This window comes from Camelina sativa, chromosome 7, assembly GCF_030686135.1.
Source record: "Camelina sativa cultivar CO46 ecotype springtype chromosome 7, ASM3068613v1".
NCBI classification, from domain to species: Eukaryota; Viridiplantae; Streptophyta; class Magnoliopsida; order Brassicales; family Brassicaceae; genus Camelina; species Camelina sativa.
The window spans coordinates 13,489,202-13,507,872 of record NC_141886.1 but is presented as its reverse complement, the minus strand read 5'-3'; the positions used below and the strand labels follow the sequence as shown (position 1 = coordinate 13,507,872).

Genomic DNA, 18,671 nt, shown 5'->3' with positions numbered 1-18,671 from the left:
TGGCTTTTTAAAATTTCTAAGGAGCATAATCTGTTTTTTTTTTTCTTTTAACTTGGTGGTTAGTTTTTTTTTAATTCTTGGTTTCCCTCGTGTTTTTTCTAGTCTTTTTTTTGTTCTTGTTCTAAATTTAAAATAAGTCATAAATGACACCTTTTTTTTTTTTTTTTTCCAGACCGATAAAACCAAATCAAATAAGTTTAAGTATATATAATTTAGAATTTTGTTGTTTGTTATTATGGAACAACTTTAAACAACTTCCAAAATCTCGCAATTATACATTGGTATTTTACTGAAGAACTAAAAATTGTAGTTTATTATATTAAGGGTTTAACTCTAACTTTTTTATATATTAAAATTTTATAGAGTTAAAATATTAATATTACTGTACCTAACTTATTAATAAAGTTTAAATATTATAATATTTTTAAACTTTAATGGAGTTTAAATATTTATAATAATTTAAACATTCTATAAAATTTCAATATTAATAATATTTGAAACTTTTTAAAAATGAATATTATAATATTTTGAAATTTTGAAAAGTTTTATATTATATATACTCAAATAAAAAGCTGAATTAACTTTTAAATTTGGACTCTTGATAAATCAAAGCCTCCTGCTCCTTCGTAATTGAAAAGAGTATAAGTCCTATTTATAGTGATGTTGAACCATATTTCAATATATTTAGTCGATGTGGGACTCAACATACACTTTTCTATATCTTTTAATATATAATCAAATTAAATATGTTTACATATATAAAATATCGATTTTTAATTCTTTCCATCTATACTAATCATACTTAATTACTTTCATTTTGTTAAGAAAATATTGCAAAATAAAAACTAAATTATTATTTGTTTTTATTTAATTGTATTAAATTGATTTATTGGTTCCATAAATATCTCACAATATAAAAGCAAATCAAATATGTTTACATATATATAATTTCGATTTTAATTCTTTGATTATTATGGAAGCAAACTTTAAACAGCTTTCAAAGATATTGAGTAATTATCGGTTCTATTTATATGGCACGTAGAATTAAATTTTGATTTCCTTATACATCAAATGAAATTGATTAAATTCATTTTTTTTTTTTTTTTTTTCAACCCAACATTAAAATAAATTAAAAGGTAACTCCAAGATTAGTCGCCCAATCTGGAGGAAGAGCGTTTACAAAAGAAGATACAGAGATTAAATTCATTTTTTTAAAAATTCTGTTTGGCTTCAAGGATTATACATATTTTTATTCCTATTTGAGTGGCATTTCATTGTAATAATCTCAAACTCTATGTCTACTTATTAAAAATGTTTATCTTTTAATAGTATAGATATTTTAAAAAATAAGAGATCCAAAATTAGAACCTACTATTGGAGGAGAAAATTTTAACTAAAAGATCATGGGTTCTTATATTCAAAACAAAACACAATTAATTCATAAAATAAACAAACAGTGTTTAACAACCTCCAATTAAGAGACCACCAATAATCTTGCTGTTAGACCTTCTCCATCGGGGGTTCATAGAAGAGACCTTAGTGTTTTTTAGAAGAAAATTAATCGGAAGAAAAGAAAAAAATGTAAGGAAGCGTTATATAGAAACCCCAATTCTGTTCTAACAGATGAAACGTGTCAAGGTGGTGTTGGCCAGAAAAAATAATAGTAAAGGGAGAAAAAAATAGACTTGCAATTAATTTCATTTGTTTCGTCTCTCTCTTTCCCTCGCGATCGAAGACCCGAAACGACAAAGGTGAGAATTTGGAATCGAAGCCACCGGTCCTAACGGCAAATCCTTAACCGCGAAAGAAGCTTTCGAGAAAGCCGGAATCAGTACCGAATTCTTCGATCTGCAGCCTAAGGAAGGGTTAGCTCTCGTCAATGGCACGGCGGTTGGATCTGGCATGGCGTCGATGGTTCTATTCGAAGCGAATGTTCAAGCGGTGTTAGCTGAGGTTTTATCGGCGATCTTCGCGGAGGTGATGAGTGGGAAGCCTGAGTTCACCGATCACCTTACTCATCGTTTGAAGCATCACCCTGGACAAATCGAAGCGGCGGCGATAATGGAACACATCCTCGACGGAAGCTCGTACATGAAATTAGCTCAAAAGCTTCACGAGATGGATCCGTTACAAAAACCTAAACAAGATCGTTACACTCTTCGTACATCTCCTCAATGGTTAGGTCCTCAAATCGAAGTGATCCGTTACGCGACAAAGTCAATCGAGTGTGAGATCAACTCAGTCAACGATAACCCGTTGATCGATGTTTCGAGGAACAAGGCGATTCACGGTGGTAACTTCCAAGGAACACCGATCGGAGTATCTATGGATAACACGAGATTAGCCATTGCTGCGATTGGGAAGCTTATGTTTGCTCAGTTCTCTGAGCTTGTTAACGATTTCTACAACAATGGACTTCCTTCGAATCTAACAGCTTCGAGTAATCCAAGTTTGGATTATTGTTTCAAAGGAGCTGAGATTGCTATGGTCTCAAGCTTATGTCAACAACGTTCCTTGTTGGGATATGTCAAGCTGTGGATTTGAGACATTTGGAAGAGAATTTGAGACAAACGGTGAAGAACATGGTTTCTCAAGTGGCTAAGAAAGTGTTAACCACTGGAGTTAATGGTGAGCTTCATCCATCGAGGTTCTGTGAGAAAGACTTGCTTAAGGTCGTTGATCGTGAACAAGTGTTCACATACGTAGATGATCCATGTAGCGCAACGTATCAGTTGATGCAGAAACTAAGACAAGTCATTGTTGATCACGCTTTATCTAACGGTGAGACAGAGAAGAATGCAGGGACTTCAATCTTTCAAAAGATTGGAGCTTGTGAAGAGGAGCTTAAGGCTGTGCTCCCAAAGGAAGTGGAAGCGACTAGAGCGGCTTACGGTAATGGAACTGCAGCGATTCCAAACCGGATTACGGAGTGTAGGTCGTATCCGTTGTATAAGTTTGTGAGGGAAGAGCTCGGTACGAAGTTGTTGACCGGAGGAAAGGTTGTGTCTCCAGGAGAGGAGTTTGATAAGGTTTTCACTGCAATGTGTGAAGGTAAACTTATTGATCCGTTGATGACTTGTCTCAAGGAATGGAACGGAGCTCCGATTCCGATTTGCTAAGAGAGTATTCCTCTGTTCTGTTCTGTTTTCAATTCTTCTGTTTCGATTTAAATTTTTGTTGTTCTTTTACTATTTTAAGTTTGAATTGAGTTTTTGATATTGTAATGTGAATGAATGGTGTCACTTTGTATGATATATATGATATAAAGATTACGTGTAACTAGTTAACTTGTTACTTTTATGTTGACAAAAAGAGTGATCAAGAAGACAATTTTTTCAAATTCTATTCTATTTAAAATTTTCAAATTTCAAAAAACAATTTAAAAAAAAATAAGAGACCCAAAATTAGAATTTACCATTAGAGGAGATTTTAACTAAGAGATCATGAGTTCTTATTTACAAATAATTCTTAAAAAATTCAAACAGTATATAAGTACTCCCATATATGAACCCCCATTACTCTTACTACAGGGGAGACTTGTGTCTATTTTGCCCATAAATATGTTGAGTTGACCATGAATCTTGTTAAAAGAAATGTATTCACGTAGACCAACTTGATATCAATTTTTCCTTGTTTGTTTGAATTAGTATTTTGTTGAGTAGTTATCACCTTAGCATTTTTGCAATATTGAACCTTTAGCAGAGGATGATTCAATTAGGTAAAAAATTTCAAGTGTACATGGGGAGATATTAGTCTATTTTATGAATAGATTGTCTGGTCAGGTCCCTCCAATTAATTGATAACTTTTCTTTATTATACAAGTTTGAAGGTTTCAGTTGACATCTACAAGAAATTGGTGCTTCATGAGATTGAAGTATTTATAATTCGATTCTTTGTTTTTATATAGTCTTTGATTTATCATTGGGATTTTGGATATTAAAAATATCTTGGATGTTTTTCACCACAAAACTTGTTTTAAAATATGTTTAGGAAGATTTTGTATTAAAGATTTAGATATTTTGGTAGGTAGCTACAGTTTCACTAGTAAACATGTAATAATGGTCTGAATCAAATTTCATGAAGAGTTATTCATCAAAAAAAAAAAAAAAACAGAGCATACACATCCCCACAAAGAACTTGAATGTTTTCTTGTTTTATGAATTCAAATTTATTTTCATATTCATAGATATTTCCTTGCGAAAAATACTTAGGTTCACTCCTATGGTAAACCTTCTTGTTCACTTATTCCTTTTCAACCCATCAGAATCTTTTATACATTATTTTATTTAAAAAACTAAATCAAAATTAAATTAAAAAGCAAAATAGATTAGGGAAACAAATTCTGTATATATATTTTTTTAAGGAAAGTTAAATATTGGTCTGGTTTAGATTTTACAATTAAAATGAAATGATATATCGGTTTGGGTTTACAAATAAGGTGATTAGGGTTTAGATTTACAATTCAAACATAATTATACGTCGGTTTGGATTTACAAATAAAGTGGTTAGGGTTTAGATTTTACAATTAAAACGAAATTATATGTCGGTTTGGGTTCAAGGGTAGGTGGTTAGCATGTTTATTTGAGGTGGGGTTGAGAAAAAAAAAACATGAAGAAGTCCCTAAGGTTAAGTTCAATTAGCTCTAAAAAAAAAAAGATCTTGTTATAGTCTCCTAGAAAGAAAGAAATATATATATATATATATATATACATATTATTAGTTTAGCAAAGAAGAAAAGAAAAAAAAAAGAAGAGAGCTACATGTTTAAAGTTTAGACCTTAGAGAATACAAAAAAAAGGAGTTAAAATCAAGGTTGTGGATAGTTTTGTTCTAGGGGGTTTGATTAAAAAAAAAAAAAAAGGGAGATGAATGAGAAAAGGGTAGATTATCAAGAGTTAAACTTTGTATGCCCAAATTGTTCTCAATCTTAGATAGTTTTCACAACTGTCTAGCATTCATTCTTTTGAGAGAAAACCATCCAAAGAATTTCCTTGAAACCACCTTACCAATAAGCCTTACCCTTGAAACCGATTGAGCATTGATTCACCTCCTATTTACAAGAATTCGCCAAACACTTAAATGAATGTGAAATAGATGGTCTTTGGAATTGCAAGTCTTTACTTTTAGTTGGAGGTTGAACTAGATCGATGCATGGTAATAAGCATAGAAAAATATTTGTAAGTATGTTGATTGATCTTAGCACCATTAAACTATCTTTAAGGAATATAGCTTGAAACATTCGCTTAGCTCCAAAGGTTATGAGTACCATTTTAGATCGGCACCCTCTTACTTCCTTGCTAGAGGACTAGCAAGATTTAAGTTTGGCGGTATGATAACTCTCTAATTTGCATGTTTTTAGCATCCTTTTTTGTCCATATTTTGCATTGTATATACCCTTACCTTAGCATTTTTAGGTCATTAACTGTAGGAATTCACTTTTAGGCCATTTAGGGTGTTGCATTCTTGCATTTGCATACTTTCAATGAAAACAGGTGCTTTAGAGCCTAAAATGGGGAGAAACAAGGACAAATCCGAGCATGTACCCAAAGGAGCCATCGAGCTGGAAGAACAGTTTGAACCCCAACACGATCGAGGAGGATCCGAGAGCAGGAAGAACAACCCGAAGATCTGCCCAAGGATTAACCCGACCTCATCTTCGTGCACCCCATCGAGTAGACCCTCGGGCATGACTGGGAAGCTAGGTCAAAGGGGTTTCCATATATAAATCCCTCCTCTTCTTCCTTGCAAACGAGCACGCCGCAAACCCTCAAACCAGAGAGCGAGAGCTTCTGTGAGAGAACTGAGCGACTCAAAACACTTTTTACTTTTTGTTAGGATTTATTTTATATCTTTTTGTCATTTCTTTATATCTCTACTTTGTACTCTTTATTCTCTACTCTATCGTTTATTACAATGCAATTTTCATTCGTATGTGCTTTTGTTTCTCTTGCAATGAATTCCGAGTAGTGTAGTAAAGTTTCTAGGGATGGGATAGATGATTTCGTGTTCTTGATTGGTTAGGATGTCTTAGTTTGATTGTATATGTTTAATAGATTCCCTTCTAGATTGGTGTTCTTAATGCTGTCAACAAACCGAGAGGGTGAGATTAGATCTAGGGCGTTTTACCACCAAGAGGTGTAGATGAAATGCTTGAATCAACCAATGCTAGAGGTTTACTCACTTAGCCTAAGAGATTAGATGAGTAAGGGGTTTACTGACAATAATGAATCGGTTCTTATTGCTTGCTTGGTCTTGTTTCTCAAATGAGAGTTGGGTAGGGGAGTGATCAAGGTTGATTGTTTCTATCACGAGAGTGTTTTAACAAGATATTAGAGATTCATTGTCTAGGCAATATTTGCTTGAGGCATGTAAGACATCCATATTGGTCAGGAACACTTAGAATTCGATTACCCCATCCTTAGAAGCTTTCGTATTTTAGTTGCTTGCATTTTTATTCATCACTCGATCCCTTACCCGAACAGGTACATGATCACCTGCTTCGAGTAACCCCTCAAGTTGTTCATACCTTCTTTGCTTACTCGATCACCACACCCGATCCTGTACTCGAATGCTTGCATCGAGTGCTTAGGTCGTGTGGTTCCTTGTTTATATCCCATTCTTTTATTATTTTAGGATTGTTAGACAAAACCCAATTATTGCTTGGCTTGACTTGCATTGTTCTGATTGCATCCTTCCTGCTAGCATAAACAACCATTTGGATTGATAACCCTTTGTACTACAACTGCATAGGGAATTGATACCCTGGGTGGAAAAGCCTGTTATCACCAAACTCATGCAAGAACATGCACAAGTCCACACTCATGCAAGCTCATGCAAAGTGTCTTGGAAATTACAAAAACAACAAATGCAAAGTTTGAATAAAAGAGATAGAAAATGGGCCTAAATGGATCACAATGGGCCTCTGGAATAAGTATGTGGGCTTGTCTCATTAAAAATCTCTCTAAAAAAACCCAGTGGGACAAAACCAAGAGGTGAAAAAAGAGTACAAGTCCACACACCTCCATTGCATCCTTCTCTAGAGGCTTGAATCACAACCAGAGTGGTTGGAAAAACACACTCAAGACTGCCCTGAACTTGATGTAGAAGTGTAGTGATGGCTTGACTTAGCAGCTTTGTCTTTGACCTCACCAAGGGACCGTTCGAAACATACAAGGTTTCCTGTAGAACGCCTTCTTCTTTCGGTAGAACGTCTTCCTCTTTTGGCAGAACGCCTTCGTCTTTCGGTAGAACTTCTTCCTCTTTTGGCAGAACGCCTTCTTCTTTTAGCATGACTTCTTCCTCTTTCGGCAGAACGCCTTCTTCTTCCTGGAGAAGCTTCTCAGGTTCAAGCTGCTCTGTAACTCCTTGTTCCAAGCTGTCCATGCTCATATCATCCTCTCCCACTTGAAAAGGATTTGTCCTCAAATCTGTTTCACCTGCAAAATAAGGGATACGATCAGCAACATTGAAGGTATTACTCATATTATACTTACCTTGGAGATCAAGTTGGTAGGCGTTCATGTTGATCCGTTTGAGCACTTTAGACGGTCCGTCGATCTTTTGCATTAGTTTTGACTCCTTTTTAGTTGGAAATTGTTTACTCTTCCGATGTACCATTAGTTGTTCTCCAACCTCAAAGATCATCCTAAAAAAACCATTGGATTTATGATCATGCATCAAAATATCTTCAATTCCGGTTCTCGCAAAGACTTTGAATAAGGAAGTTGGCTGATAAACGGCGGGCGAGATCATCAAATCTTGTATTAAAAATGAAAATGTATTTCAGCTTGGTACAAATCATTATCATTGTCATGTTCTGAATGTAATAAACTAATAAACCAAGGTTACTTCATCAACAACAAGTTCCAGAACTGCAACCACCCACAATTGAGGAACCAATGAACGATCAAAACGGTCCACCGGCTCCTCAAGCAAGGACCTACATAGGAGCAGAGGATGCTCCATCTACTCACACTCGAAGGAATGACATTGTGCCACCTACTGTCCAAAACAACAATTTCGAGATCAAGAGTAGTCTCATCTAGAGGATACAAAGCAACAAGTTTCATGGATTACCAATGGAGGACCTATTAGATCATCTGGATGAATTTGATAGGCTCTGTAGCCTCACCAAGATAAATGGAGTTAGTGAGGATGAATTCAAACTCAGGCTTTTCCCATTCTCTTTGGGAGACAAAGCACACATCTGGCAGAAATCACTCCCCAAGGAGTCCATCACCACTTGGGAAGCATGCAAGAAGGCATTTCTGGCCAAATTCTTCTCCAAATCCAGAACCGCAAAGCTGTAAAATGATATTTCTAGCTTTATTCTGAAGAAAAATGAGACGTTCAGTGAAGCTTGGGAACATTTCAAGGGATACACCACCAGATGCCCTCATCACGGCTTTAGCAATGCTTCATTGATGAGTACACTTTATAGAGGAATGGTCCCCAAGATACAGATGTTGTTGGACACCGCAAGCAATGGTAACTTCCTCAACAAGGATGTTGATGAAGGTTGGGACCTAGTGGAGAACTTGGCTCAATCTGATGGGCATTATAATGAGGAATACGATCGTACTGTGCGATCTACAGGAGAGGAAGATGCCAAGTACAATTCAGTTTTTTTTTCTAACTTTTTTTTTCAGCTGCACGTGTGGTTTTATTTTTTTGTATCTGCACCAAACGGTTAATTACAAATAAAATACGACTAGTTTTATCTAGTTTTATCAGCATTACAAAAACATACTAGTTATACCTATATATACTAGTATTACTTTAAACCCAAAAATTCAATTCTGAATACGATGCAGAACAAAAAAATCATGAATCTCTTCGTAACCAAAAAAATGAGTTTTACCTAGTTCTACTTGTTCAACCAAATCCAACTATTTATCATTGAGTAGATGGAGTCACTCACGGTTGGCTTGTACTTCTTCACGATTTGGTTCATCGCCGCCGTCATTCCGGATTTTCTTCTTATTGTTGAGTTGTTCATCACCGCCATTTCTTCTTCCCGAAATTGGTTACAGAGATCGCTCAAAGTTGATTTTGTTCATCGTCGTTCATCACCACCGTTTCTTCTTCCCGAAATTGGTTACAGAGATTGCTCGTTGTTGATTTGTTCATCGTCGTTGAGTCGTTTATCACCACTGTTTCTTCTTCCTGAATTGGTTACAGAGATCGCTCGCAGTTGAATTGTTCATCGTCGTTGAGCCGTTCATTGCCGCTGTTGTTTTTACATATCGTTGTTGAGTTGTTCATCGTTGTTGAGTCATTCGGTGTGAACGCTGCTGAAACCATTTTATCTTACTATTTTTATCTAGTTTTACTAACATTTCAAGATCACACTAGTTTTAATTAGTTTACTAGTTTTACTTAGTTATACTAGTTATACCCCAAAATTCAAATACGAACATAAACCCAGAATTCACCAATTATAATTCCAAAGCTTGTATTTTAGAACCATCTTCCTTATCAATTGAACACCATAGCAAAATACTTATTTTCTCAAGTTTCACAAAATCGATTTTGAGATTGCAGTTTTATTTCAAAAATTTCTCAGATCTTAGGGATTGGATCGAGTTTTGAAAGAAAAAGAATGGAGCCATCGTTTCTTCTTTCCAAGTTGGTTCCAAAGATTGCTCGTCCTCGCCGTCGTTGTTCATCACTGCTACCGTTGAAATCGAAGAAAGTGAAAAGAGTTTGAGAAAAGGAAGAAGACGATGAAATTAAAAAATTTATTTAGTTTAATTTTATATATTTTTTTTGTTTTAAGTATATTTATATATATATATTTGATTAAATCCAATAGAATATGGGTGGGTGGATTAAACCCATGTTTTCAATGTAATTGTTTTGTTTTTTCTAGGGTATCATAGTAAAATACCAGTTTCTGGAATTAAAAATAATTGAAAAAGAAAACAGTTTTAAAGAAGGGAGTTTTGAGATTGTCAGAAATTTTTTTAGGGACATTTGAGTTTTTGACTCGGGGTGAAAGGCTGCGGCGAATATTGGCTGCTCCCATAGTAGGAGCGTTACCCATAGGCGAAACGCAATACCATCCTCTACCAGTAAACCAATCTGTCACTTTCCATGAGCCATCTACGAAACAAAGATGACTCGATAAAGACCTAGAAAACCCGAGACCGCCATCTCCGTGTAATACACCCGCATTGTGAAGATCCGACTCTGGCCCTATGACCTCTGTCTGAGCCAGAAACCAAGCTTTAGCCTCATCCTCCGCTAATCGCAATATTGCAAGGGAATTCGAATCCAGGTTACTAAAAAGTTTATTATTATGTGTTTTCCAAATTCATCATGTGATAGAACATCCTTAAACCGCCAAAAGAGAAAATCCATGTTCGTCATTTTAGTTTAAATTATTTAAAATGATAGTTTTTAATAATAGTAAAAGTATTACATAAATAAGTGAAATAATTGATATATTAACTTTAGATTTTTATGTTGTGAATTAATTCATTAAAATTAAATATAAGAATTGATGAGATAGAAAAAGGAGAAGAGAGAAAAGGCAACTTTATAGATTTGTGATTGAGCAAATAACTCACAACAAGTTAACAATCCATTTATGATGCATAATTTACAGAAAGAAAGAAAGAAAGAGAGCGTGTAGGCGAGGCCTGAGCACATGGGAAAGGAAAGAGGCAACGCATAAAACTCACGCCGACGATGAGTCAACACGCGAGTCAACTCGAGCCTCTCTTTATTTAAGAAATAGTTAATTTCTAAAATTAAGAGAGACCAGACCACCATAATTAAATCACTCTCCTCTCCTCCTTCCTCGCTCTTAATCTAAAAATCTTTCTCTTCTTTTTCAACATTTCAAGTCCACAAAACAAATCTGCAATTCTGTCGGTGCTTTTATTTTTTTACTTTTTTTTGGTTTCCTCATCATCTCCATCAAGGTACGCTCTCTTCTTGAATTCCATGCCTCAATCTCTCCGTCTCTTAACTACTTGATTCGCATTTTGATATTCATCACGACTCTCCAATTTTCTCAAAAATTTGCTTTGCGTAAATAAGAATGATAGAGAGTCTCTAACTTTCTCAATTTCCTGGAATCAATAGCTCTCGGAAGATGCTTCAGTTTTTTGTTTTATGTGAAAAGATGCTTCAGTTTTTGTTTCTTACTACTCGATTTCACTTGATCTGCTGCACTTTTATACGATTTTTCTCAATTTTCCTGGGAAAATTCGTCGTAGATTTTACTTGAATCCATGGCTGCTGCTTCATTCATGACGATTCTCTGATTTTTTTTTTAATATAAAACAAAAAAAAAGCTTAGTAGTAATGTGAATGATAGAGATCTCTAATTTTTTTTTTTTTTTTTTTTTTTTTTTTGCAACGAGACAGATCCGAGTGTACAACGATGACAATTACCAACGGCGATGTCAAATCTGAGACCTGCAACAATGGCTTCTCTGTGAAAAAACCTTTCAGGATCTTTGTTGGTTACGATCCACGCGAAGATCTTGCTTACCAAGTCTGCCGTCATTCAATCACCAAGAGATCTTCAATCCCTGTAGAGATCATTCCGATTGTTCAATCAGATCTTCGAAAGAAAGGTTTGTATTGGAGGGAAAGAGGTCAGTTGGAGAGCACTGAGTTCTCTTTCTCTCGTTTCTTGACTCCTCATTTGTCCGATTACGATGGTTGGGCTATGTTCGTCGATTGCGATTTCCTCTACCTTGCTGATATCAAGCAACTTACTGATTTGATCGATGATAAATACGCCATCATGTGTGTTCAACATGATTACGCTCCTAAAGAGACTACTAAGATGGATGGTGCGGTTCAGACCGTGTACCCGAGGAAGAACTGGTCTTCTATGGTGCTTTACAACTGTGGTCATCCTAAGAACAAGACCTTGAACCCTGAGACTGTCAACACTCAGACTGGTGCTTTCCTCCATAGGTTCCAGTGGCTTGAGGATGAAGAGATTGGCTCTATCCCGTTTGTGTGGAACTTCCTTGAGGGTCACAATAGGGTTGTTGAGAAAGATCCAACTACGCAGCCTAAGGCGGTGCATTATACTCGAGGAGGGCCTTGGTTTGATGCTTGGAAGGATTGCGAGTTTGCGGATCTCTGGCACAATGAGATGGAAGACTACAGCAAAGAGAACAAGAAAGAAGCTGACAAGGCGAATTAGAAAGAAGAAGAGGTATGTTGTTTCTTACCACCAACACGAGTATTGCACTTCCTTAAAGATTTCCTTACATGTTTTATATATAAGCTTGGCTCTGTAGAGCCACGGATCATTAGTCTTGTGGAGGGCTGTGGAGTTTTATTTCATTGAATTCGTTAAATCATTCGCAACACTACCAGTATTAAGATCATATATGGCCCTATTCGTTTGTTTCTTGTGGTTGTACCTTTAATTAAAGGTAGTTTATTTGTAAAATTGCTCTCAAATTAAGCAACTTATTTGATATGTGACTAAGTGACTTTATGAAGAAGTTCTTTTCAGTTTACTAGGTTTTGAACCCATGCTACACCTGGATTTATTTGATATATTTTGATGAAAAATATATATATGACTTTTGATGAAATATTATCTTATAAAAATTTAAATTAGTATTAAAGAAAAAGTTAAATTTCAAATACATAATTTTTAAAATATAAAAATCAGTTGTGTTATAAAATCAAATCTGGTCAAAAAAATCATGAATTTAATGAGCTTAATACTAATGAGCTTAATGAGCTATGCATAGGTTTATTTGATATATTTTGATGAAAATTATATATGATTTTTAAAAACATTATCTTAATAAAATTTTTAATTAGTATTAAGAAAAAAATAAATTTCAGATACACAATTTTTAATAATATAAGAATCAGTTGTGTTATAAAATTAAATCTGATAAAAAAAGTCATGAATTTAACTCGACGTCCAGGTGAGGCAGATCAAACTGGTGATCTAACATATGCTAAACCATTTCTTTGACCACCAGAAAAACGAAACAATTTTATAATCATGAATTTATCTTGTTTTTCATATTTAATTGATCGCTATCACCTATGTTTTCATGTTTTTTATTCAATGTTTTCTTATTCTTCATATTCTTTCTTGTCATTTTTATTGTCAAATTTTACGGTAATTGTCAACGTTACTTTTACTGTCCAGTTCTTCATTATACTCTTTTTCTTGATCGTCAACTTCTTCACATTCTTCCACTAAAAAACCTTTTTTTAAGACTACCACATAACTTGTTAACCTATCAAACTCCAAGACCAAATTCATTTTTTTCTCATAAAATTTGTGCAATTCATGAAGACTAGCATAGTCAACACATGCACCCAATTATTGATAATTTCATCTATATACTTATTCGGTTTTGGATCCACACATATTGAAACTTCTCAAACCACAATCCTTACTTGCAGAAAAAGTAATATGAACACATATATAGTTAAAACAATATTTGTGTTTTTCGTCTATCATTCTTCTTTAAACTCAAATAACATCAAATCAAGGTCTTACGACCTCAATCATTTTTTCTTAGACTTAAAAATAAAATTTTTATTGCAAGAATATCAAATCATCTATAAAGTCATACAAAAAAAAACATGTTTTACAGCCATAAGAGAAATATAGCGCAAACAGAGATAAGTTATATATTTCCAAGATATTAAAAAATTTGCTATATAATATTTAGTAATTCTTAAACTTTTAGTTTTTTAATAGAGATTGAATATTTAAAATATTTTAAACTTTAGATGTAGTTTAAAAATTTGTAACATTTTTTTAGAGTTTAAATAGTTAAAATATTTTAAATGAGGTATTTATAATATTTTCAAACATTCTATAAAGTTTAAATATTATAAATATTTAAACCTTTAAATAATTTAATTTGCTAAAATAAGTCAAATAAAACTTTTAAATTTGGAAACCAGATAAATCAAGTTTCCTGCTAATTTATAGTTAAAAATATATTAGTTTTATTTAGTATCTTAAAAATATATTTATCTAAAATTTTCTAGCCGATGTGAGATGTTGTACATATTTCTTTTATTTCTATAGATTTTACTTTCTCTTTTTCTTTTCTAAAAAATCTTAATAATATAAATTACTACTATATTTCCATAAATGTTAGTTAGTGAAATATCTAATAATTATTGGTTGTTTTAAATCCTCTATAGATATTTTTAGGAGTTTATAGCTTCAACTTTTTATTAGTTTAGAGATAATATTTTAAATTTTCTATGGAGGTTAAGTAATTGTAATATTTTAAAACAGTCTATGAAGTTTAAATATTTTTAATATTTCAACCTTTTAAAAGTTTCAATATTTATAATATTTTAAACTTTTAAAATTTATAAATTATAATTGTCTTAAAACCTTTTAAAAGCTAAGAAATTTTTAAAAATTATAAATTATAATATTTTGAAACCTTTTTAAAGCTAAGACTTTTAGAAGTTTCAATTTTTATATTATTTTAAACTTTTAAAAGGTTTTGAAATATAATATTTTAAAATATTAAAATTTAAAAATTAAAATATTTAAAATCTTTTAAAAAGCTAAGAACTTTTAAAAGTTACAATATCTAAACTTTTAAAAGTTTTAAATATTATAATATTTTTTGAAACTTTTTAAAGTTTTAATTTGATCAAATAAAAAACTGGTTCAAACCGAATAAAACTTTTAAACTTGGATGCCTGATAAATCAAGCTTTCCTGCTCATTCGTTGTTGGAAGCATATTAATCTTATTTATAATAATTCTGAACCATTGTCTAAAAAAATTTCTAGCCGATGTGGGACGTTGTACATAGTTTTTTATTTCAATAAATTTTAAATTCTGGAAATTTAGAAAATGTTAATGAATGACATGTCAAATCCTGATAAGTTGTTTAAAATAATATTCATATAGAAAATGTTAATAAGTAACATGTCAAATCCCGATAGGTTGTTTAAAATCCTTTGTGGACGCCTTAAGGAGCTTATAACTTTTACTTTTATTTAGTATAGATTTTAAATATTATAATATTTTCTTAAAACTTTTTAAAGTTTTAATTTGATCAAATAATAAACTGGTTCAAACCAAATAAAACTTTTAAACTTGGATGCCTGATAAATCAAGTTTTCCTGCTCATTCGTTGTTGGAAACATATTAATCTTATTTGTAATAGTTCTGAACCATTGTCTTAAAAATATCTAGCCGATGTGGGACGTTGTACATAGTTTTTTATTTCCATAAATTTAAAATTCTGGAAATTTAGAAAATGTTAAAAATCCTGATAAGTTGTTTAAAATAATCTTAATATAGAAAATGTTAATAAGTGGCATGTCAAATCCCGATAGGTTGGTTAAAATCTTATGTGTATGTCTTAAGGAGCTTATAGCTTCTACTTTTATTTAGTATAGATTTGTAATGAGCAATCGTACAACATATATAAAACATTGATTGATGGATGATCAAAATGCAATGTAGAACAAGCTGGAGATGTGGAGATGGCAGATGGGGAAAAGCAGTTCTATTTTGAAGATTATGAGCCAAGTCCAAGGGATAGTAGAGGAGTTAGAGAGACCAACAAGAGGGTGGCACTTCTCCAAAAGTGGAACAAGTGGCATGATAACACTGTTGAAAAATTGAAGAAGAAGGTGTTGAAGATGTCTAAGTCTATAAAGGGTATGAAGAAAGAGATCGCTGAGTTGAAGAGTGGAAATTCATCCCCATCACTAATAACATGATTTACACCGAAGGTATCAATTCCCTATGCAATTGTAGTACAAAGGGTTATCAATCCAAATGGTTGTTATGCTAGTAGATGAGATATGATCAGAACTATGCAAGTCAAGCCAAGCAATCATTCTTTGATCTAACAATCCTAAAATAAACAAAAGAAAGCAAATAAACAAGAACCACACGACCTAAACACTTGACGCAAGCATTCAAGTACAAGATCGGGTGGGGTGATCGAGTAAACGAGATGAGTATGAACAGCTCGAAGGTGTACTCGAAGTAAGTAATCGTGTACCTGTTCGGGTAAGTGATCGAGTTATGAATGAAAATGTAAACAATCAAAATGCGAAAGCTCCTAAGGATGGGGTAATCGACTCCTAAGCGTTCCTGACCAGTATGAATGTCCTACATGTCTCAAGCAAATATTCCCTAGACAATGAATCTCTAAAATCTTGTTAAAACACTCTTATGATAGAAACAATCAACCTTGATCACTCCCCTACCCAACTCTCGTTGGAGAAACATGACCAAGCAGACAATACAAACCGATTCATTATTGTCAATAAACTCCTTACACATCTAATCTCTTAGGCTAAGTGAATATATCTCTAGCATTTATTGATTCAAGCATTTCATCTACATCTCTCGATGGTAAAACACCCTAGATCTAATCTCAACCACTACAAGAAAATTAGGCATTGATAGTGTCCATAAAACGCTATCTATCTCTATCATAGCGTATTTAGAAACGTTATGTAATCGACCGCAACAATAGATCCACGATCTAGCGTAGCGGTTTTTCGTTATGCTACTGTAAAAAATGTTATAATAGCGTTTTACAATATGCAATTTTAGATTTTACAATAGCATTTTATAAACGTTATCATTTCCTTTCGTTTTACACTATTATGGATATTTATATTGCAGCAGTTTTAGCTTTGCAATAAATTAAACTGCTTCTATTTTTGTTTGCAATGAGTACCTATGTAATAATTTCTTTCCAAAATAAAGCCATAAATCCGAACTTTGATTATTAAAACTAAAAAGTAAAGTACATCTTTTAAACGACAACAAGTACAACCCATGCTTTGTCCATAACACAACAATACGATTATGAATATCTTGGAACTACAACCCATATCCCAACGAGATTCATATCTAGGCCTGCCTAGCTCATGCTTTGTCCATAACACAATAATACGATTATAGCTCCTCACCATAACTATGACATACACTCACATGCATCAACAAAGAGTTCTGCAATACAACAAGGTGAAATTGTGTCATAATGTTCTACATAATAATCAAAACCAAATCAGACCAAGGTTTTGTCACAGATGATTCTTCCCATTACAAAAGGGAAAGCAAATACCTAAAGAGAGTTGTTTGGCTTCAACAAAAGCATCACTCTAAAGGAGTAGCTTTACAGCTCGTGACCGTAACACTTCTATACTTCTATTAAGCCAATATTTTTACTTGGCTCTATTTCAACTGGAAATAAACGGATCTGCACATTAAAAAGTCAATCTGTTAAACTCGTTTTTATGATTTAACAACAACAATAATTAAACTCCAAAGCAGACAACATGAACATCAGAAAAAATAAATTAAACATATATCTCAACGAGATTCATATCTTGAAATATTAATCCATGCTTTGTCGATATCACCAGGATATCACAACAATACAACCATAGCTCCACACCGATTATACAATTTGTGATAATAAGTTCAAAGGATCAGACACTCGAATAATTATGACATTCACTCACATCGTCACATGCATCAACACAGTAGAATTGGTAACAACCCACAATAAACTGGAATCAGAATCTCACATACCTTGTTAGTTCTTCTTTTAGCGAAAATAAACTGCAAAACAGTCAATACATATCAATTAGAAATCAATTACAGCAAACGTTTAAATCGCAACCAATTAGAAGGCAAACAGTTTAACAAAATACCTGAAATTGTATCCTCCATGGAACCTAACTCACAAGATAGCATCGTTCAAAAAAATCCCATAAGACATCATAAGTTCAACGAATTGAACCCAACCAGATCAATACCTTTCTCAATGTTCCAGAATTACAACAAACCCAGATATGAAAACACATCATTGTACAAAGATTGCTAGATCTGCAAGCGGGACCTTCGGATCTGATTTAAAAAAAAACACCAGGAAGATCTGAAATCGATGATTTCAAAAAAACCAAACCCTAGTTGTAAACGAATTAAAAATGTAACGAAGAAATAAAAGTCTGAAATTACATCAGATTTCGCAATAGAAATGTGAGAAAACGAATAGATCTAGCAGATACAAAGAGAGATCTATGCGTCTGCGAGAGAGAAATAATTAGGTCAACTAGAGAGAGAGAGAGAGAGAGAGAGAGAGAGAGAGAGAGAGACAAGTGCGTGAGACAGATCTCTCTTGCTTCGGCAGTGCCTAGTGTTTGATTTCTAAACGGGGAGTGAAAGGGAGAGAACATGATACAGATTTGTAATTATTGAAGAAGGCGTAACTTATGTGGAGAAGAGCTGGTCCTTCTATATTTACTTGAAAAGGGAAATTACGAAGTGAAAGGGAGAGTAGACGAGAGTTAGAGGGAAAATAAAATCTATTAGCCGCCTCTTTTTTCACTGAGTACTTTGCGAATTATTCTATATGTGTCAATCAATGTATAGCGTTTCAAATGCTATGTATACTGCATCTAAAAAAACTATTCCCAAAATTAAGATCTAAACGACCAAATATAGCGTTTATAAAATACAAACGCTATCGAAAAGTAAGGCATAGGTCAATCATAGCAGAAAGACATAAAACGCTACGTTGTACTGCTATCAATATTCTAAATTCTTGTAGTGAACCTCTCCGTCTGTTGATAGCATTAAGAACACCAATCTAAAAGGGAATTTATAAAATATAAACAACCAAGCTAAGACATCCTAACCGATCAAGAACACAA

General features: G+C 33.4%; 1 protein-coding gene, 1 long non-coding RNA gene, 1 other non-coding gene and 1 pseudogene across 3 annotated transcripts; 2 read left to right on the top strand and 2 right to left on the bottom strand.

Annotated features, from left to right (window-relative positions):
• The first annotated feature begins 1,582 nt into the window (after positions 1–1,582).
• On the top strand, positions 1,583–3,279 carry LOC104704524 (phenylalanine ammonia-lyase 2 pseudogene; annotated as a pseudogene).
• Positions 3,280–8,300: 5,021 nt separating this feature from the next.
• Positions 8,301–8,407, bottom strand: LOC147941173 (small nucleolar RNA R71). The gene has a single exon (XR_015562931.1). It is a non-coding gene; the product is annotated as a small nucleolar RNA R71 (small nucleolar RNA).
• A 2,135-nt stretch (positions 8,408–10,542) lies between these two features.
• LOC104700922 (protein CDI) lies at positions 10,543–15,840 on the top strand. The gene is made up of 3 exons (XM_087458176.1): positions 10,543–10,928; positions 11,377–12,184; positions 15,454–15,840. Exon 2 carries the CDS (start codon positions 11,393–11,395, stop codon positions 12,170–12,172), a length of 780 nt encoding a protein of 259 aa, XP_087314302.1. The 5' UTR covers positions 10,543–10,928; positions 11,377–11,392; the 3' UTR covers positions 12,173–12,184; positions 15,454–15,840.
• An 871-nt stretch (positions 15,841–16,711) lies between these two features.
• On the bottom strand, positions 16,712–18,427 carry LOC104700923 (uncharacterized). Its single transcript, XR_753671.3, has 5 exons — positions 17,977–18,427; positions 17,670–17,865; positions 17,548–17,577; positions 17,078–17,212; positions 16,712–16,962 (listed from the first exon to the last, which is right to left on the bottom strand). It is a non-coding gene; the product is annotated as an uncharacterized LOC104700923 (long non-coding RNA).
• Between the last annotated feature and the right edge of the window lie 244 nt (positions 18,428–18,671).

Coding starts and splice junctions, on each gene's coding strand:
- LOC104700922 (XM_087458176.1), top strand. CDS start 11,393: ATGACAATTACCAACGGCGATGTCAAATCTGAGACCTGCAACAATGGC.